General features: G+C 41.5%; 1 protein-coding gene across 2 annotated transcripts; it reads left to right on the forward strand.

The window, feature by feature from the left end:
• Positions 1–8,910: 8,910 nt before the first annotated feature.
• Positions 8,911–11,683, forward strand: LOC141611765 (uncharacterized). Of its 2 annotated transcripts, none has more exons than XM_074430385.1 (2): positions 8,911–11,358; positions 11,440–11,683. In XM_074430385.1, exon 1 carries the CDS (start codon positions 8,982–8,984, stop codon positions 11,340–11,342), a length of 2,361 nt encoding a protein of 786 aa, XP_074286486.1. In that variant the 5' UTR covers positions 8,911–8,981; the 3' UTR covers positions 11,343–11,358; positions 11,440–11,683. The 2 variants fall into 2 exon arrangements, with proteins under 2 accessions (XP_074286486.1, XP_074286484.1); XM_074430383.1 differs by having other exon boundaries at positions 8,912–11,358; positions 11,448–11,683.
• The last annotated feature ends 141 nt before the right edge of the window (positions 11,684–11,824 follow it).

Genomic DNA, 11,824 nt, shown 5'->3' on the forward strand with positions numbered 1-11,824 from the left:
AACCACCTAATAATTGCATGAAAACTGACTCATATAGAGGTCACGCGTTAGTTTTCTATGACATTCATATGTCACACGGTTTAAAGCCATCATCTAAATTAATTCATTCACGCAGTTGCTAGTTATTCGTTCACTTAAAATGAATCTAAACTTAGTTGATGGGATCTTCCTCGTATAAACCAAAATTGAGAATGGTCTTTATAGGTCAAACTCCAATGAGTCCCTTCTTCGTCGGTAGGCATAATATGACCCCTTCTACGTCGGGTAAGTTGGAACCGATTGACCTATTTTATCTCAACACTATGGTCACTCGTACGATCCTGTGATTATGGTGGACTATAGATAGGATTTACGGAAATCTATCGACCAAGAGTTTTTACGGAAGAACTAGCTAAACAGTTGGCTTATCAATTTACAGAAATTGAGTCTTGGGATCACTTGTATTATTCTTGAGGGAGATCAATTATGCAAGTGCATTGAGTCTACACGATTAAAATGAATTTTTAATAGACTTAAATCACCTCGATGAGTTGCTTATTTCGTTTTTGTTTTTCTTTCTTTTTCAGTGTAGAACACGTATTTTAAACTGCTAATAACATAATGGCTGGCATCCTCGATGACCCAATGCCAAGTGCCACATTGGACCGTGAGTAGTCCTGGCTTCGGATCTTCATGAATCGGATGAATCGGTCTACTAGGATCGAAGAATGATGGATCAAACTTCGCGGAATGGGAGGCGGCATTAGGGAATGCGCCACCGCCGACGGGAAGCTCAAGTATCCGATCGAGCCCCTCCCGCCAACCCCAGGCCCCACGGCTCGAGTTAACGAGGTCTCCACGTATAGCGACTTCGTCATGGAAGCGGGTGCGATTAAAAACGTACTCATTTTTGCAATGGAATCCAATTTGCAGAAACGCTTCATAGCCCAAGGTGCAAACAAGATTTTCACCACGCTCACTAAGGAATTCTCGAAAGCACCGAGAATCGTGACCTATGAGCATACCACTCGCTTCCTTGATGCGAGACTCGAAAGGGCCAACCGGTTAGCCCACACATTCTCAAAGCATGATTGAGAATGTCGAGAGACCGGAGGCGCTTGATTGTAAAATCAGCGAGAACATTGTGATTGACCGCATGCTTCATTCACTCCACGATGGTTTTGCGCTCTTTAGAGCGAATTACTATATGAATGATTTGAAGAAAAGTCCCCATGAATTGCACTCCCTTCTCGCAGCACCGAGAAGGATATGAAGTTCAGTGGGAGCTTGAAACAGGATGTTCTCGTTGTGTCAAACAAGGGCAAGGGTAAGGGCAAAGCTCAAGCAAACCTAGCGAGCAAAGAGGTAAACCGAAGTTCAAGAAGTCGGGACAGGTAAGAGTGGACTGGTGAGTCGAGCACCTCATCGGGCGCGACAAAGAGCAAGAATGAAAACATGGAATGCCATCATTGCCACAAGACTGGGCATTGGAGGCGTACATGTCCTGTTTATCATGAGGACTTAAAGGCAGGTCGTGTTAAACTTGTTGGTATGTCTTCATCCTCTTCTACTTTTATTCATATGATTGAGATTAACCACGCAAGTTACGGAACTTGGGTACTAGATCCTGGTTGTGGTTCTCATCTGTGTAATCATGTGCGGGGGCTCCGAAACATCGAACCCCTCGTAAAGGGTGAGGTGGACCTGCGTGTCGGGAATGGAGCACGAGTGGCTGCCGTCTCAAGGGGAACATACGTGATCCAGCTTCCTAGCGGATTTGAGTTATTTTTATATAACTGCTATTATGTACCCAGTCTTTCGAAAAACATTATTTCAGTTTCTGCACTTGACAAACTTGGTTTTTCATTTGTAATAGAGAATAATTCTTGCATTTTCTCATTACACAATATGATTTATGGCAAGGCAGTCTCCATGAATGGAATTTATGTTTTAGATCAGACCACCGAAATATTACACTTAATGAATAAAAAGTTAAAGGTTGGTGACAAAGATCAAACGTATCTATGGCACTGCCGTATGGGACACATTAATGAGAAACGCGTAAAACAGCTCATAAAGAATGGAGCTATCTCGGCCTTTGATTTTCAATCATTTGGCACGTGTGAATCATGTCTCATCGGTAAGATGACTCGAATTTCCTTCAAAGGTGTTGGAATGCGCGGCTACGACCTATTAGGACTCATACATACGGATGTATGTGGGCCTATGTCAATCACCGCACGAGAAGGCTATAGGTATTTCATCACTTTCACGGATGATTTAAGTAGATATGGCTATGTCTACTTAATGAAACACAAAAGTGAATCCTTTGAGAAATTCAAGGAATACCAGAATAGGGTACTGAGAACCCACTTTGGGCGAGAAAGATTAAAACACTGCGCTCAGACCGTGGTGGCGAGTATCTTTCTCACGAGTTTGATCAACACCTTAAGGACTGTGGGATTGTCCTACAGTTAACTCCACCTGGAACACCTCAATTGAATGGTGTGTCCGAACGGAGAAATCGAACACTACTTGATATGGTTCGATCCATGATGAGTCACACCGTGTTGCCTGACTCATTATGGGGTTATGCTCTTCTGTCATTTGCTCTAATACTTTAACCGAAGTCCGTCTAAAGTTGTTGACAAGACTCCATATGAACTATGGAAGGGAACGGTCCCCAACTTGTCCTTTATACGGGTTTGGGGCTGCGAGGCTTATGTCAAGTGGAGACACGAGGATAAGCTCGGCCCGCGATCGGTCAAGACATACTTTATAGGTTATCCTAAAGGAACACTTGGTCATTACTTTTATTCGCCAACCGAACAACGTGTTTTTGTTGCGGCGGTCGACATTCTTGGAGAAGGAATTTCTCGAGAATGCAAAGAGTGATAGAACCTTCGACCTGTCGGAGATTCCAGAACCAAATACCGAGCAACCATTGGAGGAACCAGTTCCCTCAATCCCGGCTGCGGTTAATATTCCTGAGGAACCTAGGAGGTCGGGAAGAGTCTCTATTTCTCCAGACAGATACATTGGTATGGTCGAGGAACATGACATAGATGACGTTCTACTCTTAACGAGTAGTGAACCCGCAACCTATAAAGGTGCCATGACTAGTTCCGACTCAAAGCTATGGCTTGAGGCCATGCAATCCGAGATGGACTCTATGTATGAGAACAACGTATGGGATCTTGTTGACTTACCTGCTAAGGTTCGTCCCCTTCAATGCAAATGGCTTTACAAGATAAAGCATTCTGTGGAAGGTCAACAAGATATCTATAAAGCACGACTAGTTGCTAAAGGTTTCACCCAAGTGCCAGGTCTGCACTACGATGAAATTTTTGCACCCGTAGTCATGCTGCGTTCCATTCGGATTATCTTAGCGATTGCCGCTTTTCATGACTATGAAATTTGGCAAATGGATGTGAAAACCGCCTTCTTAAACGGCTTTTTGGAGGAAGAGTTGTACATGGTACAACCCGAAGGTTTCATCGATCCAGAACATCTTAAGAAAGTATGCAAGCTTAAGCGTTCCATTTATGGACTTAAGCAAGCATCTCGGAGTTGGAAGCATCGCTTCGACCAAGTAATTAAAGAAAATGGATTTACTCGATCGGTCGAGGAACCATGTCTTTATATCAAGTCGAGTGGGAGCAAGATTGTCTTCCTAATATTGTATGTCGATGACATACTCCTGATTGGGAATGACATGCCTCTCTTAACCGGTGAAAGTATGGTTGAAAACCCATTTCGGATGAAAGATCGGGTGAGGCACAAAGAATTCTAGGCATCCGTATCTATCGAGATAGATCACGACGGATGTTATCTCTCGATCGGGAGTCTTACATAGACAAAGTCCTAGAGAGATTCAGCATGACTAACTCCAAGAAGGGGTTTCTTCCTATGGCTCCAGGGGTGCATTTGAGCAAGTCTCAGGCACCAGAGACACCGGAAGAGAAAGAGCGCATGACACGGATTCCTTATGCCTCGGCTATAGGATCAATCATGTATGCCATGATATGCACACGTCCGGACGTGGCATATGCATTGAGTATGACAAGTCGATTCCAACAGCATCCAGGTGAATCACATTGGATGGCTGTCAAGAACATTCTCAAGTACCTACGGAGGACTAAAGATTGGCCATTGACTTATGGAGGCGATCAAAAGCTATGCGCAACCGATTTACGAGATGCTAGCTTCCAAACGGATCGAGATGACTCCAAATCTCGATGCGGATTCGTTTTTACTCTTAATGGCGCTGCGATCAGTGGAAGAGTTCCAAACAAAGTGTTACAAAGCAGATTCTACGATCGAGTCCGAGTACTATGCGCGTCGAAAGCCGCAAAGGAAGCGATATGGATGCGTCAATTCTTACAAGGACTATCTGTAGTGCCTAGTTCGAATGACCCAATCACCATCTATTGCGCCAATAGAGGTGCCATCTTCCAAGCTAAGGAGCCAAAGTCTAGCAACAAGTCTAGACATGTACAACGGAAAGCTCATCTAATCCGAGATTACGTGGAGCAAAAGGAAGTAGTGATAGAAAAGATTGCTACTGAGATGATAACATAGAGATCCTCTCACTAAACCATTACGACAAGATAAGCATGAAGGGCATGTTAATTCCATGGGAATTAAATGTGTTCCTAAGTTGTAGTACTCTTTTATGGATTAGATTCATTCCCTTATGTACTCTATACGACATCATCGTTCTGATATTTATATATATTTTGTTTTTCATGTGGTTTTGTACGACAATTTTGAACACCACAAAGTGAACTGAACAAACATTATATTTTTGGTCCTTAATTGCCCACGTGAGTTGATAACTCAAGGTAATTATTTTGTGACGTTGGTTGATGGTGGGTTCAACGAGCCATAAGTCAAAAGGTTGACTGACCAATCACAGAGGCGATTTATACGGATATTTCGTAGGACACAATTGTGACATCGACGTGGAGTCCTAAATGTTTTATAACATTCGGTGCCCGGTCGTGGATAGGACCTCCATGGTGATCCTAAGAGTCGATTCTTTTGACTATCGATTGTCTCTTGAGACTAAGGCGGATTTTGGGTGACTTTGGTTTCTTTCTCACGGTCATCCGTAATAGGGGGCCAAGTAGATTTTTTCTGGGTCATTTCATGCTGTGCTTAGATCGGAAGGAGTCGAGTTGAAGGAAATATTCAGCCTTTATCGGGTACTCGATATTTCTCAGGGCCACTCGAGGAGTCAGAATCGAAATGCATGGCCATGCTCGAATACGAATTCGTTTTATCGGTTAAGTTACTCTCTAGTCGGGGAAACCACTCTAGATACAGATCGATTGTAAAATACGACCTTTGCGGATCCAGATCTGCAAATTGTTTTACATTGAGTGGGAGAAATTTTAAATGAATATGAGAATCGGTTATCGCACATACACTTGTACGGACAAGTAGGAGTTTGTTGGAGCTGTGTCCTCCAGTTAGTGCGGACAACGTCATTGCACATACACTTGTACGGACAAGTGGGAGCTTGTTGGGCTGGTGTCCTTTGATTAGTGCAAGGACTTATAAATCTCTAAAAGGATCAAAGGGTATACTTTTGTATTATAATCAGTTGATCCACGTTTATCAATAACGGTTGGCTTGCTAGATAAGTTTGACGTTATTGTCATACAGATGGCGGTGATCAACTGGTCCCTAAAAGTCACACCTATAGGATACGTTTGAGAGATGTGACGGCATGAAAATACTGATCATGTTGATGCGAGAATTGACTAAGCGATTAGTCCGGGTTATTTGACTAGTAGTTAGTCAAAATGCGATGTTGAGATATTTTATTTAAATACGGATTAAATAAAATGGGCTAAGGCGAATTAAGCAGTTAATTCGTAAATTAAATATAAACGATTATATTTAATTAATGTATATTGAATTAATTATACAATATCGTCTGTGTCGGACATGTATTAATATTTCAGCTAATCCGTGTTATTAGTTGATGCTTTAATAACCGATAACCGATGACGATTTATAATAAAACCGTGTCATATACATTTAGCGAATTTCGGGTCGTACCACGAGTTAAAAATAAGAGAAAGTGGAAAGCCCACTCTCCCCATTTTGAAGCTCACGGCGGTGCAACAATTAGGAGGAGGTCTACTTTGATCTCTCATTGCCGAATTGCACTAGGACCGAAGGTTAATTCTTGTGCTTTATCGTTTTTCATTGTTTTTCGTTTATGACAATTAATTGCATATTAAATTTACGTTATAGTCCTATAATTTAAGGGTATTATACGGATTTTACCCTACAGCTGGGTGGTGGGCCATGGTGGTGGTTTTAGGTGGTTGTTGACCATGATCTTAAGACGGGTTTTGAGTTGCTTTAAGACGGGTTTTGTTTATTTAGTTACGTATTTAATTTAATTAGATTAATTAGTAATTATATTTAATTATCATAATTAGGTGCCGACTTTATGGAGGAGCATATTTGTATCCGGTTGTTTTATTGTTAGCGGGATTTGCTAAAAGGTAGGTTTATCCTACTTAGTTTCAATATTTAGTCTAATTGTTAAATGAGTCATTTGTCATTCATTTGCATTGAATGAGTCGGTAATTGGCATATTATACGGTATCTTGCATTTATTGTACTGTCTTATATGTCGGAAGACTTGGTGGATTACTTGTTGTTATGGAGACGTAAGGCGGTTCGGAGACCGTCTTACGCTTGAGTCGCCTCTTGGAGCTTCCTACTCCAAGAGGGATGTGCACATTAATGGCTTGAGTTACGGAGGGACTCGTGTGGTTGAGACACGACGTCTGGCAGGGGATCCGGTTGGCTTCCGGACCCGGTACGTCTGGGCCTGTCCCGGTACCTGTTTATGGTTGATTGTATGTCTGGGCGTGTCCCGGTACCAGTGTGGTTGTCAATATGTCTGGGGTGTCCCGGTACCGTGGTGGTGGTTGTTTGATAGCATGTCATTCATATCATAGTCATGTTGCATATTCACACACTCGTGTCGTGTGGCACTTTATTTATTGAAACTGACGTTTGTGTATCTATGTAATTGTCACATATTTCCGAGGTGGCCTATATCTATCCATATGATATTTCCGATCATACGGGGAGCGGGTTAAATACAGGTTATCTTGATAGCACGTGGAGACGGGACGAGCCTTGATGACATTCAAGTCGAGTATAGTTGGCTAGAAGACTATAGTTGTCATGAGTTGTACTTTCTTTTATTTATTTTTTCATGGTTATGTAATTAACTAAACTTGTTATTTATAATAAATGTTTCTTGATTGTATCTCCGATTTATCGCCTCGGGAAACCGAGATGGTAACATCTCCCAATTACCTTGGCCGAGTAAGAAGGGGGTGTTAGAGATAGGTAATGTGTAAGTACATTTTTTTTACTACTGCCAAACAAAAAAGTAACTCATTAAATTTTAATAGACCAATTGCATTTTCTTCAATTTACGAGAATTCACCTTTTGGTTTAGCCTTTGTGATCATCAAATAATGTTTTTTTTTTACAACGATGAACTTTTATAAATAAAAACTAGTACAGAGTACATAGGTTACATTAAAGTATAAACAAAGGGGCATTAGCAACCTTAAAACTAATTGATACCCAAGTAACAGAAGAAACAGTATATGTAGTTCCAATCGAAGAAACAAGACGACGACTTTTCTTGAACGGTGGATGATAATGGGCGTCAAACTCAATGAAGTGGACATCCTTCCGCTTCATCCTCATAACGGTAACAGTAGTGCGGGTGTACCTGCAAAAAGAAGCTAAAACCATAGATCTTTTCTTTGAAGTGGCAGAACCACGACCCTTGCAACCTTTAGTGTAGTAACGATCCACAATAGGTCCCTTTGTGGTAATTGAAAGATCCCTGGGAGCAGCAAACTCAAACCGGACCGATGAGATCTTAGTAGGATAGGGAGAGTCGGAATTAAGACGTGTCTTCATATCAACCTGTACTTCGGCCTCCTCCTTAACCAACACGACATTTTCTGTCTGTTCAGCATTACTAATGTGTAAAAAGTTCTCTATTTTAGGAGAAGAGGAGGAAACTTTTGCTATCCCATGAATTTTGTCATAAGAATCCTATCTGGATGGTTTTAGGGATGAGGGTACGGACCTCCATACAAGACCTTTTGGTTTGACTATGCATGTAAGGAATCTCAATTCTCAATTAACTAAGATAGAAAGCACGCAGTGTATGCGACTATTGCATCTTGGTATTGGATTCCATGTCTGCAATATAGTAAAATTTCAGAGAACATTTTGTGTCTAATTCACACTAAATTAAGTGTTAACTTTTATTCTCTGGCAATAAGCTACATATATTCCCACACTCAGTTTCTCCTAAACTTCAGAGGACCTTGTTTTTAAAAAAGAGTGGACGATAATAAATACAATTGCGTGATTTGATTCTGATTTCTTTTATTGGAGAATTGTATTCTTGAAGATAATGTACTACCATACACTTTCGAACAAATACCTAACAAATAATTTTACGACAATTAAGATTAGTGTAGGACCTCAAATGTTGTAACCAGTAAGTATTGCGTAAGACCATCTCACGGTTCTCATTGTGTTAAAAAATATCCATTTATTAATAATGAACAACTTTTTTATAAAGAAAATCTATTTATTAGTTATTGAAGATAATGTTCTTTTTGTAAATAGTAAATAGTAAATAGTACTATGTCGATTTATAAAATTGTGTTAAACAGCCTTAAAAGAAAATTTATCTGTCATATATAATAATAAGGTCACTATATAGAGTAACTACTTAATGGTGAGTTTGGCTGAATTGAAAATTGAAATTCTAAAGAATATATTGACAAAGCGAATATAGTACTCCTAAATTTTTAATGAAAAGAAAATTTAGGAAGAAACTAATTTTAATGAAATACGAGTCATGTTGGACGAAGAATCATTTCCCTGGAATTTGTAAATTCGAGTCATTTATACGCAACTCGTTTATATAAATGCTTCGGATTATGATGAAACACATTCAAACAAAATCACATTCCAATATTCCAAGGAAATTGAGCCAAATTCCAGACCAAGCAATTCAAATGGCATCATCAATGAAATTAACAAAGCCAGCCTATTCATTTAGTGCTACTACTAAGAGCAACTATTCTGAGTCTCAGCAAGAGTATAGTAGTAGCCAATCACACCATGGTAACAATAATAATAATAATAATTCATGGGTTGCCAAACCCAAACAACCAAGTTACAATTATGGAGGCCATGGTGCTTACGGCCACGCTTCCGCTAACAACTCCACCAATTACTACGCCCAGGCGCAATGTGCTCAGCCGAGTGCAGCTATCAATGTGGTGCAAACCACCCATGTGGCCGAGACAATGACCATGAAGGAGAGCCACAAGGGCGCAGCCAAGTTAGCTCATTCCGGTTCCATATCTAGTTCAGCTCAGGCAAACACATTTGGGATTGACTTGCATGAAGGTGAACATGTGATGAGGAAAACCGAGCAAGGTTGGACTAAAAAGTCCGAACTTGCATTGGGTGCAACAAAGGCAGACCAATATGGGCTTGCGATGCACAAAGAAGAGCATATGATGGGGAAAACGGAACATGGGGTCGTGTACAAGGAACAAGAGGAAAAGGCCTTTAACTACAGTGAAGGCGGAGCTGAGAAAGCCTGGGGTACAAAACCCTCCAACTATTTGAGCCAAAACCAATCAAATTACTCAAACACAACCCACAGCAACAATAACGTTATGGGAATGGGAATCCATGAAGAGGATCATATGAGCGGAAAGACGGGTCAAGGTTGGGCTAATTCAGCAACAAAATACTCCGGAGCACAAGGTAATCACTCCAATTCTGGCATGTATAACGAGAATCATATGATGGGTAACATGGCCAATGGAGCTGATTTACCTTCTGACTTCTCTGGCCCAACAAAAAATACTAGTTCGGCTATTAAGATGTATAAAGAGGAGCATGTATCGGCTGAAAGTGATACTCTTGTGCTTAATCCTTCAACTCCGATACCTGGGCCGGTTCAAGGAAACAAGTATGGTCAATCCACGTACAAGGAACAAAATGGTGCGGCCTATGGTACAGCTCAAGGCAATCACTCGAGCTATGGTGCATCACAGAGCGAGTATGGGGCAGCTCAAGTTAATAACTCATCACTTGGTGGAGTCCATACTGGGTTTGATTCAATAGGAGCCGCTCAATCGGCCTATGGTTCAGCTCAAGGCAATCACTTAGAATTTGGTGCAGCCCAAAACGAGTTTGGGGCGGATCAAGGCAATCTCTCGGCGTATGGTTCATCTCAAGCTGGGTACGGGGCAGCTCAAGGTGATCACTTGGCTTATGGTGCATCCCAAGCCAAGTATGGAGCAGCTCAAGGCAATCACTCTGCATATGGTGCATCCCAAGCCAACTATGGAGCAGCTCAAGGCAATCACTTGGCGTATGGTGCATCCCAAGCTAAGTATGGGGCAGCTCAAGGAAATCACTCGGGCTATGGTGCATCGCAAACCGCCTTTGGAGCAGCTCAAGGCAATCACTCGGCCTATGGTGCATCCCAAGCCGCCTTCGGGGCTGCTCAAGGCAATCACTCCGCCTATGGTGCATCCCAAAACGGGTATGGTGGAGCTCAAGGCAATCAGTTAGGTTATGGTGCATCCCAAAACGGATATGGTGCATCCCAAAACGGGTATGGTTCAGCTCAAGGAAATCAGTTAGCTTATGGTGTAACCCAAAACGGGTATGGCTCCGGTAAAGGAAATCATGCCGCCTATGGTGCATCTCAAAATGGGTACGGTTCAGCTCAAGTCAATCAGTTGGCCTATGGTACATCCCAAAACGGGTATGGAGTAGCTCAAGGCAGTCAATCGGCCTACGGTGCAACCCAAAACGGGTTTAGCTCTGCTCAAGTCAATCATTCAATCCACGGTGCAGCCCAATCCGGGTATGGATCAGCACGAGTCAATCAGTCTGCTCATGCGGCGTACAATTACCAAGATCACGAGGAGCACAATGACGGGGTGAATGATATTATGGATGAAATCCTAAACAAGTATCCAGCCCACAATGTTAGTGGCGGTAATGGAAATAATTGGGGCGCAGGAAATGCTAGCCAAAACCAGAGTGGTAGCTATGCGAAACAGCAATCATTTGGAGGGCCGGCACAACATGGGATGGTAAGGCAATCTAGTTCAAACAAGATTGAGATGAAGAAAGAGGTGAAGGGAGGATACATGGGAAACATGAAGAAAGAGTTTTCACATTCGTCAAGCTCAAATAAGTTCGAGATGAATGGCCTTATGCTCAATGGAACTGATCAGGCTGATTGTCATTTCTAACTACTTCAATTCTCAGGTATACTTCTCTCTTCATTCACTTTGTCTAATAAAATTGGTCTTTATTTTGATTGTATAAGGTAGTGATTCAAAATTTTAGTATCACAGGTGAGGCTGGATGGACTAACTCTTCTAAAAGTGCTGCTTGATTGGGGTATTACGATCATCTAGTCTAGTCGGACGAAAAATAGGAATAAAGGGACAGCAAAGCATTTGCTTCCCAGACTTCATTTGTGTTTGCTATCTTGTGTACTTTGTAATGGTTCTATCATACCTTCAAGTTTGTATTGTTACTACTGTATTTCTTTGCTTAAGACATGGTTTTAACTTTGGAAGTCCCGAAATTAAATCTCAGTACTCCGTAATTACTTATCTCAAACTTGAAACAACGTATAGAATTAACACAAATTCTTATTTGTGACGGAGGGTATCCGTCACAAATAAGAGACGGGTACCATATTGTCTCACAAAAAATCCATAGGGGG

The sequence above is a fragment of the Silene latifolia genome, chromosome 11 (genome assembly GCF_048544455.1).
Source record: "Silene latifolia isolate original U9 population chromosome 11, ASM4854445v1, whole genome shotgun sequence".
Lineage (NCBI taxonomy): Eukaryota > Viridiplantae > Streptophyta > Magnoliopsida > Caryophyllales > Caryophyllaceae > Silene > Silene latifolia.